Source organism: Heterocephalus glaber, unplaced genomic scaffold (genome assembly GCF_053883595.1).
Source record: "Heterocephalus glaber isolate CG9 unplaced genomic scaffold, H.glaber_assembly_v1.0 deba00001689, whole genome shotgun sequence".
In the NCBI taxonomy this organism is placed as follows: domain Eukaryota; kingdom Metazoa; phylum Chordata; class Mammalia; order Rodentia; family Bathyergidae; genus Heterocephalus; species Heterocephalus glaber.
This window is the reverse complement of record NW_028258414.1, coordinates 6,881,235-6,904,396: the sequence shown is the minus strand read 5'-3', so window position 1 is coordinate 6,904,396 and position 23,162 is coordinate 6,881,235. Positions and strand designations below refer to the sequence as shown.

The following is a 23,162-nucleotide window of genomic DNA, read 5'->3' as shown; positions in this document are numbered from 1 at the left end:
CTCTTCCTTGTCGCGCCGAAATCGAGCAAACCATGCTGGGGGTTGTAGTCCTGGGTGTTTTCGTCGTTAAATCCTCCGCGCTACTCCGTGGTGTCCCGCCCATTCTGTTTCCTTGAACCTCTTTTCTAGTCTTGGCCGGTTTGAAGGCCGGAAAGTTGATAAAACCTGAGGCCCGCTGCTGAGAGACGGTGGCTCGGGTGGGACAATCGCCAGGGATGGCGGAGCGTGAGGATGGAGCGGGTGTTCGGGCTGCTCTCCTGGACGCTGAGCAGAGTCCTGTGGCTCTCGGGCCTCTCTGAGCCGGGAGCTGCCCAGCAGCCCCGGATCATGGAAGAGAAAGCGCTAGAGGTTTATGGTAATTAATTTTATCCAGTGCTGCATTTAGCTCTGTATGTAGAGGCGGTGGGAGGTGGGGAAAGGGGTTTTGCCGAATCTAGCCGGGAGCGTGGGAAGCGTTTTCTTCGGGACCCTAAGCCTCACGGAAATTTGAATCCTTACAGCACTGGGGCTCTCCCTAACCTGGGGCACACTAAGCCTGGAAATCTTAAACGCTTCATTCCCCGAGCTCCCCCCATGCCCAGTGGCCATTCCGACTGCGGGCAAAGCAGAAGCCTAGGGTGGTCAGTAAGGGAGCAAAGCCGGCCTGATGGCGCCACTTGAACCACCTTCGTACTGCTGTGTGGTGGCCGGGGTGGGGACTGCCCCAAGGTCACAGCCACTCTTTTATGCCAGAGTCAATACGCAGAGGTCCCCCAGAGGAGTGGATGAGACAGGATTTTCCTGGCCAGGCCTCAAATTTAAATTTGCAGTTACTTAACACAGCCAAGCTGTGTTACATGGGTCTACATACGTACACACACACACACACACACACACACACACACACACACGCACACGCACATTCTCTGTACATATTAAATATTCTCTACCTCTTTTTTTTTTTTTTGGTACCAGGGATTGAACTCGGGTCCTTCTGCTTGCGAGGCAGGAGGCAGAACCGCTAAGCTAAATCCCCATTCTCTACCTCTTGGGACTACATTTTTTTCATTGTACAGATACAGAAACAAAGGTTTAGAATGGTTAAACAATTACCCAGAGGTCACACTGTCAGGAACGGAGCAAAAACCAAAGCCCACGTCTTCTGATTCCAAATGTAGTGCCCTAAACCACCTCATTCACAAGTGTTATATGATTGTCTTTCTCTCTCTTTCTTCCTATTTGTTTGTTTGTTGCTTTTTTTTTTTTGGTACCGGGGATTGAACTAAGGACCTTGCCCTTTAGAGGCAGGCACGGTGCCTCTGAGCTAAATTCCCGGTCCTCTTCCTGTTATTTTTGAAAACTTCAAAAGACTGGATGTAACATTAAGAGATCTAATCACGCGCCGGGGATTTAGCTCAGTGGTTTCGCAGCCTGCTGCGCAAGCTCAAGCACCTGAGTTTGATCCCCGGTACCAAAAATAAAAAAACCAAAGATCTAATCATAAGAATATAAATGTAATTTGGATAAGAATTATAGGCCAGCAGAAGAAGGCCAGGAATATGAAAGACCTTTAAAGCTGACCTAGTTTGCCTCTTGATAGAGGCAAGGCTCACTTAACCCCAGCCAGATGACAATTCCAGCAGACTGATTTCCATAAAGTGGGTGGACACATTCCTGACCTTCCAGACTTATCTACAGCATCTGAGGATAGGCTTTACAAGAGAGATGATCCCACTCCTCAAACTTACTAATCTCTGACTGGGGGTCTGGAAAGACTAAAGAGGAGTCACTTGAGTTGGGCCTTGTGAAATACTGAGCCCTGGATGTGTAGAGAGTCAGGGGGCAAATTAAACTGAGGAAACTAAAAGTACGGCCTTGAGAAAATAACACTGGGAATGACAGATAGGTGAAGCTACAGGATAGGGTTTATTGGTTCCAGGTGGAGGTATGACTATTGCTTTAGGTGTCAGAATTGGAAACTGAAGCTCTTAAATATAAATGAAGAATCTTAATATCAGGGCAGAGCCATAGGAAGAATTTAGTCAGGGGAGTAGTGTGAGGTGAACAACATTGATTTCTTTTTAAAGAAATAAATCCAAACTTCTCAAATCACTAGCCAGCTAGAGTAGTTTAATAAGGGGTGAGGTTTAATTTCAGGCTTTAGTGGCATATAAAGAACATAATACAGCTTTTATAAATGAACCATATAGGGAGAAAACCTAGGATGAGGTGCAGAAAATTTGCTTTTCAAAAAAACTGTTTCCCTAAATCCCATGGCAACAGCTCCATGAAAGAATCTTTATCCACTTTCCTACTTGTATTTTCAAATTCTGTTTCTAATCAAGTGATAAGCCCAGGAGATAGCTACAGAGAAGGTAGAGTTTGATTGATTTGTTTTTCCCAGCTGCATTTCTGATTACAGGGGAGCTATAAATAATAGAAAAGAACCTCAGGCTTGGGAACATCAAGCCCATCCTACCTAAAATTCTGCTTCTCCTTTCTATCTCTATTTCTTTTTATCATTTTTCTCATCTTTTTTCTGTAGCATCAGAGTAAGAAGGAAATCTTGTCCTTTCTATGACTAATCCAGGCTTCCACTTTCTTAAGCCCATTCCTTTCTGCTTAATTTTACCAGTCTTCCCTTGTATTTTCAGTCTTTCTCTGTTTGATCCTTCTCCTAGGGCTATAAAACATACTCAGGTTACCTATATCCTTACTCATGTCATTGTTCTAGCTTCCTTATAAAACTTTTGTCCTTTCACTGCCCCTCTTTTCCAAGGCCCTACAAATACATTTTCAGTTCCCACTCCATTTTCGATTCCCACTCGCTTCCCCTTTGGGAAGCTGCCTTTGGCCCTGAGCCTTCTGTTTTCTTTGTAGGTGACTTCCTGGGTGACAGAGACCTGTTTAGCTCTTGTCAGCCTGAATTTTTCTGCAGCATTTGATGTTAACTGCCTCTCTTCCTTTCTCTGGTTCTCCTTTTGTTGCTCATTCGGCTCATTAAACTACACACTTCCCAAATATTATGCCTACCTGGCAAGCTCAGGGTCCTGAGTTGGATCCCTGGTACCAAAACAACAAAAAATAAGTATCCATCCTCAGGTTTCTTTGCCTTTAGATCAGTGAGTCTCAGACTGGGCTGCATAGAACCCGAGGTGGTGAGGGAGTCTCAGTGGTAGACCCCTTGCCTAGTGTGCACAGAGCTCTGTGTTTGACCCCCAGCACCAAAAGAAAAATGAAAAAGAATAACCTGAGGAATTTTTTTTCAAGTTTAAGTACAATTTATTATCTAGAATAGTTTGACGTTTACAGAGAATTGTGAAATTAGTACACAATTCTGTATACCTAATAGACAGTTTTACTTATTAATAACATTTAATACTATTTGTTACCAGTAACCATCTCATGGGAAGTCACTTTTTTTCTGATAGTCGACATGCTTTTCAGATAAGACTCAATGCCCAGGTCGTACCCCAAACCCTAATCAGAATCTCTGTGAAAAACATCAGTTTTTCATTTAAAACCTTTACAGGTAATTCCAGCCAAAGTTCTTATTCTGTATGAATTCGATGTATTCAACAACCTCACTCTCCTTAGTGCTCTCTGAAACCCAAGGCCATGGTTCAGTATATGCTGGAAAGTTCCCTCGAGTTCCCCCTGAGCACCTCAAAATCCCTGTGTATGAAATTGAACTGGTTTCCCCCAATCCCCACCTAGATATCTTCCTTGTTCTGTTCTTTTTATCCTACTAGTGTTCTAGACCAGTGCTGGTGAACGAACCTAGGACACATGTGCTGCAGCGAGCTCTTTGTATCTTTGAAAGCTCTAAAAGGTTCGCCATCACTGTCCTAGACCCTGGGGCTTAGAATTTGAGTCATTCTCCTAATCTCTTCTTCTCGTCTTTTGAGAACTCTGTATTGCCTGTAACCAGCTGTGAAAGATCTTGATGGTCTGGCTCAACCCTTATACTACTCTCTTCCTCACTTATGCTGGGTTCCAGGCAAATTAAACTTCTTGTTCTTTGCTTTCCTTCACTCTAAATGTCAAATGTTGAAATGTTACCATTTTTGTTTTGTTTTGTTTTTGGTACTGGGGCTCAAACTCAGGACCTTGCTCTTGCGAGGCAGGCAGCGGAATCACTGAGCTAAATCCCAGGCCTGAAATATTACCATTTTTGAAGGTTTGATTCAAATTACATTTATATAAAGCCCAATACCACACTCTTCAAAGGCAGAAATTCCTCTTGAGCTCCCATGATACTTTTCCCATTCTTACTGTATTTGCTCTGTGACACTGGATCTAAGAAATTGGATATGAGCTAATGATGATTCAAGAAACCAGTTGTCTTGGGCCTGGCGTGGTGGTGCACGCCTGTAATCCCAGCACTCAGAAGGCTGAGGCAGGAGGATTGCCAAAGTTCCAGGCCAGCCTGGGCTACTAGTGAATTCAAAGACAGCCTGAACTACATAGTGAGACTCTACTGAAAAAAACGAAAGCAGAACAAAACAAAGAAGAAAAAACAGAACTAGGCATCTTGCTGCATGCTTGTAATCCCAGCTACTAGGGAGGCAGAGGCAGGACAATCTTAAGTTTTAAGGCCAGCCTGGGCTACATAGCAAGACCCTGTCACAAAATTAAAAAATAAAAAGGGGTGGGCATGTAGCCCAGTGCCCCCTGCGGTTCTATCCCCATTAACACCTCCGCTCCAAAAGAAACCAGTAGTGGAAATTTCTGTCAGAATCCTGGAAGTTGCTGTAATATTTACTTAAAAAGAAGTCAGTGCTTAGATTATGACTAGCAGGACCATCCTTATTTAGAATATCCATGTTATAATGTAATATCTTCTCTTTGACATTCTCTAGATTTGATTCGAACTATCCGGGACCCAGAGAAGCCCAATACTTTAGAAGAACTGGAAGTGGTAACGGAGAGCTGTGTGGAGGTTCAGGAGATAGATGAAGAGGACTATCTGGTTATTATCAGGTTCACGCCAACAGTACCTCATTGCTCTTTGGCGACTCTTATTGGTAAGGGAGAGTGTGTGTGTGTGTGTGTGTGTGTAAATACTAAACTATTCAGGTGATATGAACCAAAACAACAATTTGTACCATGTATCACCCTTTATGATGACCAGTATTTTCATGTCTTCAACTTCTGTAACCCTCACAATTACCCTGTGAGAGTTAAAATACTATTATCTTCATCTTACAGAAGAGGAATCTAAAACTACTAGAGAATTTAAATGACTTGCTGGGAATCCTATAGCCAGGAAATGATGAGGCTTTACCCCGACATGGTGACTCACACCTGTAATCCCAGCACTTGGGAGGCTGAGGCAGGAGGATTGCTGCAAGTTTAAGGCCAGCCTGAACTACATAGCAAGACACTGTCTCAATTTAAAAAAAAAAAAAAAAAGATGAGGCTTAGACTGAGACCTAAGTCAGTCTGTTTCCCTTTTAGTTACATGCTGGTGCTTCTTTAGGCATGGACAGCCACAGTGAGAGGAGAGGGGCCAGGCAGAGGCTGGCTCCTCTCCTACTTGTGAGGATGCATGGGTGCTGTCAGACCAGCACTGCTGCCGTCACCATCTTCTGTGTTGTGTGTGCAGAAGTCCTGGTGGGAGGGGTCTTTTGGTAGTGCTGGAAATGGAACCCAGGGCCTTGTGCATGTTGGGCAAGTACTCTACCACTGAGCTGTATAGACCCAGCCCCCCAGAAGGGTATTTCTTCTTTTTTGGTACCAGGGATCAAGCTCAGGTCCTTGCACTTGTGAGGCAGTCACAGTGCCACTGAGTTAAATCCCCAGCCCCGGAGGGTATTCTTGAGGCATTTTCTACTTATAAGACTGCTTTCCCAATATTTTGGATCAATTAATAGTACTTTGATTATCTGCTTTGTTACAAAGAATAGAAAGGAGTGGGGCATGGTGGTGCACACCTGTAATCTTAGTACTTGGGAAGCTGAGGCAGAAGAATTGCAAGTTTGAGGCCAGCCAGGGCTACATAGTGAGTTTGAGGCCTGCCTGAACTACATACTGAGACCATGTTTTAAAAAAAAAAAAAAAAAAGAAGGGCCAAGGTTTTAGCTCACTGGTTCTGCTGCCTGCCTCACAGGCTCAAGGTTCTGAGTTCGATCCCCGGTACAAAAAAAAAAAAAAAATATATATATATATATATATATATATATATATATATATATAAAGGGAACTTATTTTAAACCAAATATTTATTAGTAAGGGATTGATTAATCAATGATGAATATAAACAGTGGAATACTATGCAGCTATAAAACGAACAGAGAGGCCATACATGGTAATATGCCTGTAATCCCAGCACTCTGGGAGGCTGAGGCAGGAGGATCACAGGTTTGAGTCTCACTTGAGCAATTTAGACTGTCTTAAAATTTAAAAAATTATTTTTAAAGGGCTGGGAATTTAGTTCAGTGTAAAGGCATTAGGTTCAATTCTCAGTACTACCGAAAAAAAAAAAGAAACCTGCCTGCCATGTACTGATAAAGAATGATCTCTATTACATACTTAAGAAATACAAGTATATTATTACCATTTGTGTAAAAAACCCAAAAAATACATACTTGTGTTTGAGTGTTTATACATAAAGCATACATAAGAAATGAACAGCTGTGATGGGTATTATTGGATAATAGTGGTGGTGGGACCAGGCAGATGGGGGACAGTGTAGGAGGGAGACTTTACTGTGTATCTTTTTATGTTTTAAAATTTTCAAACCATGGGAATACATTATGGAAAAACAAGTTTATACAAAGGATCAAAAAGTTAGTATTTGTTTATTGTTCCTACTAGTGGTGACTGTCTCCTTACTAGCTCACCTGGGACTCCAGCTGTTAGGGGTTTCTAGCACACAGTCCTCATCTTGAGGGAGTGGAGGTACTGTGACACCTTGGGTGTTATTATGATTGTTAAAATTTCAGGGCTAGAAATAGTATTATTGGGTACGTCGTTATTTTGTGTCATTGAACAATTTCTGAACCAAAAGATATTGAAAGTATGACTTGCATCTTTTTTTTTTCCCCTGAGACAGGGTCTCGATATTAGGTCAAAGCTGACCTTGAACTCACTGTGTAGCTCAGGCTGGCCTTGAATTTGTGGCGATCCTCCTGCCTCAGCCTCTTGAGTGCTGGGAACTATTTGCATCTTTATGTAGAGGGGGTGCTTAAAATATTATGAGTCCTTAAGTAGGGAGTACAAGAGCCTATAGAAAATTATTTTTTAAAAAATATCATTTATTTAAATTGTAAAAGTAACACATTTATTTCAAATTATTTTGAAACTCCACAACAAAAGTATGAAGAAGAAAACAAAAATTAACTGTCATAAAGAACGTGTGCTCTGGGCTAGAATGGAAGTTCTGTCAGCTCTGCTGTGTTGTAGCCTTGGGCTAGTTACTCAGTCTTCCTGAGCCTCAGTTTCCTTGTCTGTAAAATAGGGATAATAAATGTGTCTACAGAGCTGTAGGGGTTGAGTAATGGAAAGCACAAAATATATGATTTTATTTATTTATTTTTTGGTGTAGGTGTCAAACGCAGGGCCTTGTACTTGCTAGGCAAGTGTTCTACCCCTGAGCTATATAACCCTGGCTCCCAAAATGTTTTTTACTTCTCATTCAATATTATTCTTTAATCATTAGTTATATAGGTGACATGCTAATCATATTGATAAATCATGATTTGGGCAACCATTTGATCTGCTTCTAGGCTTTCACAGTTATAAGTAATACAGTGATGAACAACTTTATGCATAAATATTTTTGTATAACTTTCATTGCCTCAGGATAAATTCCTATGAGTGAAATTTTTGGTCAGATGGTATAAATATTTTCAAATAATAATTTTGGGAAATTCTTATCAAGAATTCTTTGAATTAAGAAAATAATTCCACAGAGGAAAATATTACATATGTATAAAATGTTTTTTGAAAATTTATCATATGAAACTTGGAAGAAACTATAGAATCTATTAGTAGGGAAATGATACTAGTGTAATGTGGTTTCATATTACTATTGAAAATAAGTATAAGAGAAATGCAGGAAAATGCTTGGATGATAAATTCATTTTGCATCATGATGTTAGTTACAACAAAGTGTTCATGTGGACAAAGGTTGAGAGAATGTAAGAAATAAAAATAGCTGTGTGAGGATGCTAAGATTAAGTTATGACTGATATTGCGGATCTTACACTTCGTGAACAAAGTTTTATCCCTTCTCTGGGCTATTTTGATATGCATTTCAATTAAGACCCTTGGCTCTTTAGAGAGCAGTGTAGTACTGTATCATATAATCATTCATCAACACAGTTGGAAAACTGGATGAACAGAGCCATCTTTCTGGCTGCTGTGTTGAGGGACATTTCTTTCTTTTTCTGGTGTTAGGTACTAAACTCAAGGCCTTCACACTCAGCTACATCTCCAGCCCTTTTTAATTTTTTATTTTGGGACAAGGTCTCCCTAAGTCGTTGAGTTGTCCAGCCTGGACTCCAACTTACAGTCCTCCTGCCTCAGCTTCCCAGAGTGCTGGCGTGGGGGCATTTCTTGTTAAAAAGAAGTCATATAGAAAAGGCACCTGAGTCAGAGCTCTGCCCTGATCGCTCAGAGGAGTCACCTATCCAGTTACCCTGGTGAATAATTCCAAAAATAAAGAAGACTCAAAAGGGCTAAGTGGGTAAGGCAGGACAGGCATAGTCCAGGGAAGGGTGTCGCCTGGCAGGAAGGGGATGGGGTTCCAAGCTGAAAACTGTAGGTTCGGCTTCCACTTCTGCTGCTTGTTAGGTGTGTGATGCTAACAAATCACTTATCTTGGTTTCCTAGCTGTGAAATGAAAATGACAAAATGATAACAGCTGACATTTGTTGTGTACCTGTCTGCCAGGTGTGTTTTAAGCACAGTGCTTAGCGGTTTATTCCCTGTGGCAGCCTTCTGTGTGGGGATACTGTCGAGCTCCCCCTTTACGGATCAGGAAACTGAGGCTTGGAGAACTTGGAGAACTTCCTCAGCCTCACAGCAAATGTGTCAAGGAGCCTCATTGGCCAAGTGTCTCTGTCAGTTATTGATAGCACCACTCTGGAGGATAACAGTGCTCAAGAAAGTGCTTTGTGAATTGAAAAGCAGTTATTTACCCCGGGTTAAATAGTGATCAGAGCATGTGTGGGTAACAAAGTAAATAGGCAAGAGGATGAGGAACCCTCCCAGATGTGCTTTAAGGCAGGTCCTCAGGCACTCCTATCAAGGAAATGATATATTTCTATTAGAGCTTCAGATATTTATTATAGAACTATTTTGGGTTGGTTTGGTTTTTGTTTTGCTGCATTGGGGATTGAACCCAGGGCCTTGGGCATAGCTAGGCAAGTGCTCTACCCCTGAGCTACACCCAAAGCACCTCGAACTGTATTTGAGACTCTAAGATAGGCCCAGTCTCCTCATATCTAATCCTTTTCCCTGTTCTGGGATTTTTCAAAAGATTCTGTTAGAAAATTTAGTGGTATTTAGAAAACCAAAACCAAATTAATTTCATACCTCCCCAGAAGATAGTTTGTCTAAGAATTATACTTTTTTTTTTTTTGGTACCTGGGATCGAACTCAGGATCTTGTGCTTGTGAGGCAGGCGTGGTACCCACTGAGCTAAATCCCCGGCCCTAACAATTACGCTTTTTGTGTTAGGATTATACTTTTTGTCTTAGGGGCTGTATTGTTGATGTTTACTTTCAATCAAACCAAAATAATAAGATTATAGGTTTTTGTTTTTGTTTTTTTGAGGCAGTCTTTTCTTTTTCTTTTTTTGGTACCAGGGATTGAACTCAGAACTTTGTACTTGCAAGGCAGGTGGCACCACTGAGCTAAATCCCCAGCCAGAGACAGTCTTGCTATGTAGTTCCAGCTGGCTTTGAACTCCCTACACAGCTCAGACTAGACTAAAAGGGCAATCCTCCTGCTTCCTGAGTCCTAGGATTACAGATGTGTGCCGCAAAGCCTAGTTAGAAATTGTTTTAATAGCTTAAATGATTCTTACACCTTAGTTGGGAAAAGAAATAAACTGCTCTAAATAGAAGATGGGAGTAGGGGTCCATTCTGTGTATTTTTCACAGTTTATTACTGAAGGATTCTCTATAATAAGAGCAGTTTGTTTTCTGTTATCTAGGACTGTGTATTTAGTTAAAAATTCATGAGCCCAGTGTGGTGGTGCATACCTACAATCCCAGCACTTGTGGGAAGCTGAGGCAGGAGGATCGCTGTGAGTTCGAGGCCAGCCTGGGCTATATGGTGAGTTCAGGGTCAGCCTGAACTACAAAGGGAGACCCTGCCTCAAAAAACAAAACAAGGGGCCAGGGATTTAGCTCAGTGGTTCCGCCGCCTGCATGGTAAGTGCAAGGACCCGAGTTCAATCCCCAGTACCAAAAAACAAAACAAAACAAAAACCAAAAATGCATTCCTTAATTTGATGCAGGAATTAGTGGAGGAGTGGCACCAAAGAATATGTTCCATGTCCAGTTGTAACTTTTGCTACAAATTTCAAGCGGAAGAAGAAATGACTGACCTGGGGCTTAGCATGGAGTGATAAACCAAACTTGAGTGGAGCTTCTCTTAGGGAAGCATCTCCATATGTACCTTGCAGAAATAAAGATTTCAGCTTCGAGAAGTCTCACGTGGCTTTTTAAATGTCTCTTTCTTGGTTTTAGCTATTTGCGTGTCCTGGCCTATTGTGGGCATTCTATAAAGCTTAATGAATGAACTGACCCTTGCTTGAAGGCCAGCAGATGTAGTAGAAAAGAGATCCTGGGTTCCAGCCCCTGACTCTGCCACTTTTCTAGCTCAGTGTCCTTAGGCAATTTAGGCTGTGACCTTGGATGCATAATTTGTAGGATGGGGTTACAAATACCTAGCCCACTGGATAATCATGAAGAATATGTGAAACTGTGTATTAAACTTCCTAGCATGGGGCCAGGCTTAAAGCAGACTCGCACCAGATTGAGCAGAGTTATCTTCAGCGACCACATTCCACAGGAACATGTATACCCAGCTCTGTGCCATTTCAAGAACCAGTAAGAATGAAGAGGTCATTATAATGAGTTTTTTTCTCTCTCATCCACAGGGCTATGCTTAAGAGTAAAACTTCAGCGGTGTTTGCCATTTAAACACAAGGTAAGAGATGTTTTGTTGTTGTCTTCAACCCAAGGAAAATGGGCCACATTCAACAGCCCTGTTGTCTTTTATAATAGCTCTGTTGAGACATAATTTACATATCATACACTTTACCCATATAAACTATACAAGTCGGTGGTTTTTAGTGTATTCACCATGGTGCAGCCATCCCTATAATTTAGAATATTTTTATCACCTCCCAAAGAAACCTTCTGCCTGTTAGCAGTCACTGCCCTTTTCCTCTGACCCTTCCACCTCCTGCTTTCTCTCTCTATAGATTTGCCTATTCTAGACATTTCATTTACAGGAAATTTATACAGTATGTGGGCTTTTGTGTCTGGCTTCTTTGACTTAGCATAATCCATGTTGTGTGTATCAGTGTTTCATTCCTTTTTATTGCCTTATAATACTTCAGTGTATGGATACTCCACATTTTATTGACCTCTTCATAGTTGTTACACACCTGAGTTGTTTTTATTTATTTACTTACTTATTTTTACTCTTTATCTGGTGTGAGTAATGCTGCTCTGAGCATTTGTGTGTAAGATTTTTGTGCTGAGATATGTTCATTTCTCTTCTACCCAGGAGTGGAATTGCTGACTCGTATGCTAACTCAGTGCATAACCTTTCGAGGTGCTGTGGGACTGTCTTCTACAGTAGCCACACCATTTTGTATCCCCTCCAGCAGTGTGTGAGGGTTCTGATTGCCCAACATCCTCACCCAATCCGCTGTCATCCAGTCTGGTGGTAGCTGTTCTAGTGGGTATGAAGTGATACCTCCTTGTGGGTTTGATTTGCGTTTCCCTGGTGGCTAATGATGTCAAGCACCTTTTCATGTTTTCTCTGGTTGTTTCTGTATCTTATTTCAAGAACTGCTTGTTCAGACCCTTTGCTTGTTTTTAAATTAGGTTGTCTCCCCCCCCCCCCCCCCCCCCCCCGCCGCCCCAGTACCAGTAATTCAACTCAGGACCTTGCCTGGCAGGTTATCTTTTTATTGCTGACCTATCCGAGTTCTTTTTTTTTTTTTTTTGGCACTAAGGATTGAATGCAGAGCCTCACACATGCTAAGCACATGCTCTGCCACTAAGCTACCCCCAGTCTCTAATGGTTCTCCATACTGTAAGTTCCTTATCAAATATATGATTGGCAAGTATTTTTTTCCCATTCTGCAGGTTGCCTTTTTACATTGTGTGTGTGTGTGTGTGTGTGTCTATGTGGTACCGGGCACTGAACTAAATGCTTTCACACTGAGCTCAATCCCCAGGCCTTTTATTTGTTTATTCTTTCTTGTGTTTTTTTTGGGGGGGGTACCAGGGATCGAACTCGGGACCTTAATATCTTTTCTTGTTTTGAAACAGGATCTTTCTAAGTTGCCCGGTCTGGGCTCCAGCTTGTGATTCTCTTGCCTCATCCTCCCAAAGTACTGGGACTAGAGGCATGTTTGCTCTCCATTTTCTTATTTTTTTTTCATTATTTTATTTTTTAATCTTCAAAATTTTCTGCCATGACATAGGAACACGTGATAAAAATGGCTCAACATCTTCACATGAACCAGTTGGATTCATTTTCATTCACAGTCTCTCCACTTTCTTTTTTTTGGGGGGGGGTGGTACCAGGGATTGAACTCAGGACCTTGTGCTTGTGAGGCCAGCGGTGGCACCACTGATTGGCACCACTGAGCTAATCCCTGGCCCTCTCTCCATTTCCTTGATTATATCTTTTTTTTTTTTGGTACCGGGGATCGAACTCAGGTCCTTGCACTTGCGTAGCAAGCGGCAAAACCGCTGAGCTAAATCCCTGGCCCTCTTGATTATATCTTTTGTACTACTTAAGTATGTATGTATGTACTTTATTGGTTTTTTGAGACATGGTCTTGCTACATGTTTCAGGCTGGCCTTGAACTCACTGGGTAGCTCAGGCTGCCCTTGGACATGCAGTGATCCTCCTGCCTCAGCCTCCCAAGTCCTGGGATTACAAGTATGCACCACCACGCCTGGCCACATAAGTCTTTAATTTTGATGAAGTCCAATTTATTTTCTTTCTAACATGCACTTTTGGTAGAATGCCTAAGGAAAATGTTTTTAGCCAACTATTAAGCGAGAATGTATTCACAGGTGATTGGTTATAGCTCTTGAATGCCTTGGTCTTATCTCTTCCTATCTCTCATAATTCTTTTTTTTTTGGTACCGGGGATCAAACTCAGGACCTTGCACTTGCAAGGCAGGTGCAGCACCATGGAGCCAAATCCCCAGACCTATTTCTCATAATTCTTGAGCAGGTTTGTCTTCTGCCCTTTGCCATTCACTAGCAAGCCTCTGCTCAGTTCCTCAGCCACGTGGAGTTGCCCCCTCCTCATATTCCCAAACCCGATCCATGTTGTAAGGTCCAGTGAAATGCTATCTTCTTGGTGTCAATCTCAGTTTCTATAACAACAGTGATTTTTCTCCTTGAAGTCCCCTGGTACTTTTCTTTTCTCCCAGTACTGGGGATTGAACCCAGGGCCTTTACTCCAGCCCTGACTTTTGATTTATTATGAGACAGGATCTCGCCAAGTCTCTAAAATGCCTACATAGGGCTGGAACTTGGGATTCCCCGGGCCTCAGCTGGCCGAGTACTAGGATTACAAATGTGCGCCATCATGCCTGGCTCCCTTGCTCTTTCTTTGTCCTCTAATGTAGAGAGTATCATTTTCTCACATGTTTTTGCTGTCTAAGTTCACTTTTCATTCTCTCTCCGGGATTGTCAGAGTTTATATATGATCCACCTCTGTGTTCCCCACTGTGATATTATGCATAGTAGGAGCTCAACAAATGTGTGTTAAACTGAGTAAATTTTTGTTTTGTTTTGGTTTTTGAGACAGGGTCTCTCTGTATAGAAATTCCAGGCTAACTTTGAACTCATTATGTAATACAGGCTGTTCTTGAACTCACAGCAATCCTCTTGCCTCAGCCTCCTGAGTGCTGGGATTACAGGTGTATATCACCATGCCTGGCTAAATTGAGTAAATTAATGAATCCTGATACCAGTGGCTTATTTACTTGGTAAATTGTAATTTATTTCGCATTTTACCTGTTTTAATTAAAATACTAAAATTTTAATTTTGAAATGATTTCAGATTTATAGAAAAGGTGAAATATAGTAGGAAAACTCCTTTACCCAGGTTTATTAATAGTTAACATTTGCCACATTTGTTTTACCACTAATGTCCTCTTACTTGTGTGTGTGTGTATTTTTTTTTGAACTATTTGAGTACAGACATAATGTCTCCTTACTTCTACATACTGCAGGATATATTTCTTAAAAGCAAGGACATTCTGTTACATTATCACAGTACAGTTTTCACAACTAGGGAATTTAACACTGATACAATACTGTCATCTAATCTACAATACATATCCCAGCATCCCCTGTTTTCCAGTAGGACCCTGCATGGAGAGCCCTTCCTGCCTGTTCCCTCCCCACCACACATTAGCATTAGTTGTCATCTCTTTAGGCATCTTTAATCTGGACTAGTTCCTCGGCCTCCATCTTTCATGATCTTGATATTTTTGCAGAGTGTAGGCCAGCTATTTTGTACACTCTGTCAGGTTCAGTTCTCTGATGTTTCCTGATTAGATTGCTTATCCACTTTTGACAAGAATATTGAATAAATGTGTTCTCATTGCATCACATCAAAGGGCCTATAATTTTATTTTGTCCCTTTATTGGTGACAGCTTCCTCTGCCAACTGTTTGGCTACTTTGTGGTGTAATTCATATAGGAATAGCAGAGTAAATACTTGCCTCTTCCCCTTTCCTTGTCATTCTTTAAAGTAATGATCCATGCATAATTTTTAACCAAAATGAGTGTGTAGAGATTCTGTACCTGTGGTTTTGTGGTCTAGAGTAAGAATTTCTGCCACTAGAGGAATTTGTATGGTGGTCTGTCTTTTAAAAGCAATTGGACTAGTGATCTCTAAGACCCCTTTAAGCTCTAATTGGCTATGATTTTTTTCACTCATGAAATACACTTTTCTCAGTAGTGAATAAGTAAATAAGAATTAGTTTGTGTGCTCCAGTTTTCTCTGGAGAGTAGTCCTGTCTCTCTCATATAGCATGCTTCTTAGCCGCAGAATAAGTTGTCTCAAAGGCTCTGAGTCTTAGCGGTTAGCTAATTTGTAGGGATATAGCAGGGCCCAAAGGGACAGCGTAACCAATATTATACTTGAGAATGAATGTAACAAAATAATAGAGGATGAGAAAAGGAGGATATTGAAACTCTGCATATTGTTATTCCACTGTTATAAAACAAGTAATGAAAAGAAACTTCCAACCTTGAGATGTTTGTGAGTGGGTGTAAAATTTGTGTTAAGATTACATGAATGGGTCTAGAGAAAAATTTACAAGGAACTACCCAAGATTGCTAATGGTTTTCCTGGGGTGGTGCAGAGGGATGATTTGGGAAGAAATAGAGTACAGGGGAGGGATCTTCTCAAATAGAATAGCATGTACTCATACATCTCGTTGGTATAAAATTGTATTTATGTATATCATAAAAATATTCATGAAAATGCCCCTGCAGGCCTTCCCAAGTTGACCAGAATACTACAATTTTTTTTTTTTCTTTTTGGTACTGGGGATCGAATTTGGGACCTTGCTCTTGCAAGACAAGCGGTGGGACCACTGAGCTAAATCCCCAGCCCAGTTTTTTTTGCGGGGCGGGGTCAGGGTCTTGCTATATAGTTCAGGCTGGCCTTGAACTCGCAGGGATCCTCCTGCCTCAGACTCCCAAGTGCTGATATTACAGGCATGTGCCACCATGCCTGGCTCAGAATACTACAAATTTCAGTCCATGTTTTAGAGAAGAATGTGGGGAATTTGTCCCTAAATCTTTGGTGTCAGAAACAAGATTTGGGCTGTCATCCCTAGATTCTTGAGTCCACTGAACATTCTACCTCACTCCTTCATCTTACAGTGCTCTCAAGTTTTGCTTCTACTGTTTTTTCTTCCAGCTGGAAATCTACATTTCCGAAGGAACCCACTCGACAGAAGAAGACAGTAAGTGAACCTGGAAACATTATTAAAAATAGCTACGGGGGGCCGGGGATTTAGCTCAGTGGTTCCACTGCCTGCCTTGCAAGCACAAGGACCGGAGTTTGATCCCCGGTACCAGAAAAAAAAATAGCTACAGGGCTGGGGATTTAGCTCAGTGGTTCCACCACTTGCCTTGCAAGCGCAAGGTCCCAAGTTTGATCCCTGGTACGCACACAAAAAAGCTACAGATGGGGCTGGGAATTTAGCTCAGTGGCACCATGCCTGCTTCGAAAGCACAAGGTCCTGAGTTCAGTCCCTTGTACCGAAAACAACAACAACAACAAAAACAAAAAAGTCTTCCATTAAGATTGGTGTTAGAGGCCGGGGATTTAGCTCCGTGGTGCTGGCCTGCCTTGCAAGTGCAAGGTCCTGATTTAGATCCCCGGTACCAAAAAAAATGTATATATATTGCTGTTAGCAAATTATAGGCAATATAATGGCCAGTAGCTTTATTATATGAAGATCTATGTGAAATGATAAAAATGACCCAGTAGATTAATAGGAAGAAATATGAATGGAAAATTCAGACAAGACCTAATGAGTAAACATGGAAAATGTTCTATTACTATTAATCAAGGAAATGTAAATCACAGTAATACGGAGCTGTTTCTCACTTCTGGTCTGGTATGTGTATTTGTTTTTATTAATAATACTGGCTTTTGATGGTAAATTTATAGTTCATCTATTGCTCTTAGGAAATTGGTAAATAATTTGGAAAATAGTTCAGTGATATGAATCATACTATTTAATCCAATACTATTCTTAAGAGTTTTTTATGAAAGAAAGCTTTTTCTTTTTTAAAAAGATTAGTTTTTTTTTTGGAGATAAGGTCTCACTGTGTAGCCTAGGCTGGCCTCAAACTCACGGCAATCCTCCTGCCTCAGCCTTCTGAGTGCTGGGATTACTTAAGAAGATCTTAATTTGCTTTATTTTTGAGTCTGGAATCAGGTAACACTTCATTCCATACAATTGAAAAAGTGTTCCCAGAATGCTATATATTTAAAGTTGTTCATTATACCGTAGTTTTCATAATTAATTTAGAACACTTAAATTTTTGCCATATTAAATAACCATATGATTTTTTAAAAATAGAATTAAAGAGGAAATACAACAGTTTAAAAAAATGTATTGTCTCGGAATTTAGTTGTATAGAAATATTTATATTGACAATCCAGGAAAGAAAGAAATAGTTATGATAGAGTACTAGAGGATTATGGGAAATCTTTTTACTTTTCTCTTGTAAGTCTGCCTTCTAGACCTTTGAAATTGCATTGCGAATACTAAAATTAGCCAGAAACAGCACTAAGTTCTCAAGCAGTTAAATTCTTTGTGTTAGCAGTCTAATAAAAGACTGTTGCTCCTGTATATTGACACTGTTCCGCTAACTTACGTGTTTTGCAGTCAACAAGCAGATAAATGACAAAGAGCGAGTGGCAGCTGCAATGGAGAACCCCAACCTTCGGGAAATTGTGGAACAGTGTGTCCTTGAGCCTGACTAGTAGGTGTCATAGGAGCCACTGACTGTTAATTGTTTTATGGATTTGTTTAAACTCTTTGTAAAGTGTAAAAGACTCATCTTTAATACATAGATGATTTGTACCTCAGAGCATTTTCTAAAGGATTATTTCCAAGCAAGTTTTAATTATAAGGCTTACCTAATTTGTTCAGTGAATAACATTCTCAGGATTTGTAACACTTAAGTGATCAGACAGAAAAATATTTTCTAGTTATTATAAGTAAGATTAGTTACTATTTTTCTGATGCCCATTCTGATACAACCACTTTTCATGTCAAATAGCTGCTGTGCTCCAATGTATTCAATTTAAATCATTACTCTAAAATAAATAAAACAGATGATTCTTACAATGACTCACCTTAGAATATTTTTGTTGAATTGTAATTTCTAGTGTAAATGTCAACTCCTGAAAGAAATTTCCAAGGCTTTGTTTTTGCTAATTATTATGTAGAATTAGATCTAAAAATCAAAAGGAAACTTTAAGATCAGACCTTGTTTTCCTTCAAAGGGAATCTTGGACTCATTTATGGTGAAGAACAAATGTAGAGAGTGTCTGATGATTTATACAGTTGCAGATCAGTAAGTGTCCCAGCTGGGCAAGATAGCACACACCTGTAATCTCAACTACTCAGGAGGCTAAAGCAGGAAGATTGCAAGTTCAAGCCCAGCCTGAGCAGTTTAGAGCCAGGTGTGGTGGTGCTCGCTGTAATCCCAGCATTGGAGGCTGAGGCAGGTGGATCACAAGTTCAAGCCCTGCCTGCACAACTTAGCAAGACCCTATCTCAAAATAAAAAGGCTGGGGATGGAGCTCAGTGCAAAGGCCTCAGGTTTAATCCACAATACTGAAAAAAAGGTCCCCCAAAAAGTTTGATTAAGCCATTCTTAATTTGTGTTTCTTTATATTTTGTTCAGGTTGCTTTAGAGGTTAATGATCGTTTGAAGTGTAATAGTATGTTAGACAGCCTTCAGCATAGCTCCCAGTGGTCTTCACTTCTTCGTATTTGTGCCTTTGGATAGTTTGCTTCCATACTGAGTCAGAGCTGGCAGTTGCACCCAATTAGGAAAGAGAGTGTGTGATTTCTGAGCCTAGATCATGATAGGTATTGCTGCTTGGTCTCTTGGATTGCTAATTCTGCCAGAACCTGGTGCCATGTCATGACACACTCAAGTGGCCCGCTGGCGAATTCCCTCTGGAGAAAACCTGACGCTCCCGCCATCAGCCAGCACCATCTTGCAAACCATGGGAGTCAAGCATGTTCACAGGGACCCCCCAGCCTCCTTTAGTTCGACTGACTGGATTTTGGGTGAGACCCTGAGCCAGAAATTCCTGGTGACCTCCTCCCAAGTTCCTGACACAGGAAGCTATGAGAGATAATAACTACTCATGGTTTCTACCACTAAGTTTTGGGGATGACTTGTTATGAAGCACTAAGTTACTGCAAAAGATACAGCTGTGCTGAGTGCCAACCCCATTTTTGCAGAAGCGAGGGGAAGTGACACCTATCACTATCTGTGGAGGGGAATTACAAGAGGAGTGCTTGGAGAGTTTGGAAATGTGGTGTCTTGCAGGTGGGAGACTGAGAAAACTCAGGTCTGACTCACACCTGAGAAAGAAAGTGCGAGTGGGCCGAAGGCCAAGAAGAGATTCCTGCCTTAGAAACCTACAGGGCCTGGGAAGGCCACAGTCACTATTTTGAAGGCAGAGCCGTGCCTGAAGGTTTCTCACGGGTCCTGCCATGGCGTCATGTTTGAGATTGGTCAGAGGCCATCAGCAGGGCACGGAGACCTCAGCAGGAAGCATCTAAACATGTACTGCCTGGTCCCCAGACTGACCCAGAAGAGAGGACCGTGACAGCCAGAATAGGGATGCATCTGCCACCTGTGAAAGTGTCACTGCACAGCAGAGCAGCAGCTCCAGTCACCAGGCAGGCCTGGAGAGCAGGGAGCCAAGCAGTGAAGTGAGACTCCCTCTCTTAGGCACTGCCCCTGCTGCGAGCTTCCAAGGCAGTTGGGGGATAACTAGAAAAGGGGGACCCCAGGAGCGGGCAGCCATCCCTCTTCTCCACTGGAGGTTAAGCTTGAAGCAAGCTCAGGGTGGCAAAAGATTTAATGCCACGTGTGGTTTGGGTGGCTAGAGGTGACCAGGTACTTTAATGAAATGAGATTGTATCATAAAGAGACAGGAAGGGGCTGGAGGTGTCACTCGGTGGTAGAGCACATACTTAGGATGCGCAATGTCGCAATTTTGCTGTAGAAGTTCTGTGTCTCCTTTTTTTCTTCAGCTCTTTAAAAAAATCTGTTCTTTAGCATACAGAAGTAATGAAATATTTGTGTTTTATATTTTTATGCTTTTTTGAAATTTTCCTAATTTTGATTAAGATATGAATTTGATTGTAAGTATTTTGAAATGGGATCTCATTGTGTAGCCCATGCTGTCCTCAAACTGCTGGACTGGAGTAATCCTTCTGCCTCAGCCTCCTGAGTAGCTGGGACTACAGGCAGGAACCACCATCCCCAGCCTGTGTTCGTAATTTGTAATTATTACTGTAATTCCGTGTTTCTGAATTACAAATCTACCAGGAAAAGGCTCTTAAGACGAACATTTAATTTCTTCATGGCAGTCTGTGGCCCAGAGCCAAGGCCAGAAATAAGGGTGTACCCCTCCTCCATATCCCCTACCTAATGCTGCATGTCCACATGCGTGCCACGTGACAGCTACTGCTTCTAGAAGATTCGAGAAGCATTGTCTGAGGGGACTCTCGAGCTCATGGACCAGGGTCCCTTGACTGTGTTGGGACTTAGAAAACAATACTCGGAAGTATGGCACTTTAGCATGCTCAGTACCTTGAACTAAAGAGACTGAAGGCCTCAAACGCAGTCTCTCCTGTACTCCTGTCTCCCACTCCTTTTTGTTTTCTAAAGTAGGTTTGACACCAGAATTTCTCTTCCCTGAGACAGGTCATAAAAGCTAGAAGTGCTGTCCACCTCAGCAAGCCATGAAACCCAGACTTTTAACCTCCTGACCTTTGCCCGTCCAGCTGTGTAGGAGCTGACCCTAAGGAAATCTCTGACTAACTTGTCAGAGGTCACAAGACTGAGCCACAGGGGCCCCAGCCCATGTCTGAAAGAGGACACTGCCCGAAGAGGCCCAGAGGACTCTGAACAGACCAGGCTTGTTTTCATTAGGTGACTCCCTTCTGTCCAGTCACATTTCTGTCCACTCTTTGTCAAATCTAAGCATAAAATTAGTTTTTCCTGGGTTTTTGAGGCCTTCATTTCAAAAAAGTTTTTATTAGTGCATATTTGCAGTACATAAGGATTACCTTCATTATGGGGAATATGTACGTGTACATAAAGGAGAGGGTTCCTTGGTGATTATTTGTTAGAGGCAACTGGTCTCCCACTGGGTGCCTTTACTCGGGGCAGACACTAGATGACAGCAGAGCACGACTCCTTAGAGACACCATTGCTCGCTGCGCATGGCCAACCTGGGTGACTCCAGCACCTCTAGAGGGACCCCGAGGGTGCAGTCTCTAACCCTTTAGACTGGCGATATGAATGGGGCCCATCTGGCGGGACTCTGCAGCTCATGCCTTTCCTCTGACTGGTGATAATCACAGAAGATTCTTAGATGTGGAATTACTTTGCCAACGATTATGAATAATTTTGAGCCTTTGACACCTATTTGGTGAATAGCCTTTTAAAGATATTGTACCAACTGATACCCATGAAGAACGTGAGGATGTCTCTCCTCTACATTAATGTTGACTATTATATTTAAAAATCTTTGTCTCAGGGGAAGGATAAAAAAAAGGTTTTTAACCATGTTTATATCCTTTGTCGAGATGTGGCAGGAGGATTGCCATGAGATCGAAGCCAGCCTGGGGTACATAGTGAGTTCAAGGCCAGCCTGGACTGCATAGCAAGACCTTGTCTCAAAAAAAAACAAAACAAAAAGCCAATTAAGCCAGACATAGTGGTGTCCACCTGTAACTGCAGCAGTCTGGGAGGCTGAGGCAGGAGAATCACAAATTTGAGTTTAGCCTGGGTGACTTAGTGAGATCCTGTATCAAAATAAAAAAATAAAGTAGCATTGTGGCACACAACTGTAATCCTAGCACTTGGGAGGCTGAGGAAGGAGGATCACAGAATTCAAGGCCTGCCTGGGCTACATAGTAACCTCAAGGGCACCCTGAACTACATACTGAGACCCTGTCTTTAAAAACCAAAAATAAATAGGTAAATAAAATAAAAAGGGCTGGGGATGTAACTCAGTGTAAAAGCCCTGAATTTAATATCCAGTACTACAAAAAAAAAAAAAAAAAAGCAAGTTATACAATGTGGACATTATCATTTTGTGTCACATATACTGCACTGCAAATTTATTTCCCAAATTTTTGGTGCACAAGTATATTTAACACTGTTTATTCAGCTTCTGAATGAGTAATACCATTGGGTGGTTCAACAGCAAGAAATATAGAAAAGTGCACAGTGAAAAGACTCCTCCATCCAGTTCTCGCGCTTTTCCAAGAGGTCTTATGCTTAATTTCTTACTTGTTCCAGGGAGTTGTTAGGCCTATAAAAGGCAATACAAATATATATGTCTTTGTTTTGTACAGATTTTAGTACATGTCACCCCGGACCGTGCTATTCTATGCTTTACAATTTGCTCAGCAAAATATGGGCTATTCCTGTAACACTCTACAAAGAGCTTCCTCATTTTATAGAATGAGACTATCCCACTGGGTGTATCATCAGGGTTTAACAAGCTTCCTATCGATGGGCATTGAGGTTATTTCCATTATTTTGCTTTTACAAACAGTGCTGCCATGAACAACCTTACGTATACTTCATACATGTACAAATAAGTCTCTAGAGCAAATTCCTGGAAATGGAATTGCTGGGTAAAAGATTTATAGTTGTAATTTAGATACTGAAAAATTGCCCTCTATGATACTTGTACTAATTTACACTGCTATCATCAGTGTATGAAGGCACCTGTTTCACTACAGCCAAACAGGGCATTATGAAATTTTTGATTTTTTTTTTTTCTGAGACAGGGTCTCAATGGGTAGTTCAGGCTGGCCTTGAACTCACTATGTAGCCCAGGCTGGACTTGAACTCGTGGCAATCCTCCTGCCTTAGCCTCCTGAGTGCTGAGATTTCAGGTATGCACGACCAAGCTCAGCACGATTTTTGTCAAACTGATAGGTGAAGTTTTAATATTTATCCTATTTCTCATGTTCCCTTACAATTTTAAAGCAATTTTTCTTTTCCTCCTCACTAATTGCAATCTTATCTTCTATATGTGAAATTCTATCCTCACATTGGTTCATTCTGCTGCACAGACTTTCGATGGAGTTTTTAATCTCTTGGAAATCTGTTTGTATCTGTTTTATGGTTTCTACTTGTTTCCTACGTTGGGATTC

General features: G+C 41.5%; 1 protein-coding gene across 1 annotated transcript; it reads left to right on the top strand.

Annotated features, from left to right (window-relative positions):
• The first annotated feature begins 20 nt into the window (after positions 1–20).
• Positions 21–18,083, top strand: Ciao2a (cytosolic iron-sulfur assembly component 2A). The gene is made up of 5 exons (XM_004855669.4): positions 21–355; positions 4,842–5,006; positions 11,096–11,145; positions 16,136–16,181; positions 17,619–18,083. Exons 1-5 carry the CDS (start codon positions 232–234, stop codon positions 17,714–17,716), a joined length of 483 nt encoding a protein of 160 aa, XP_004855726.1. The 5' UTR covers positions 21–231; the 3' UTR covers positions 17,717–18,083.
• Positions 18,084–23,162: the final 5,079 nt, after the last annotated feature.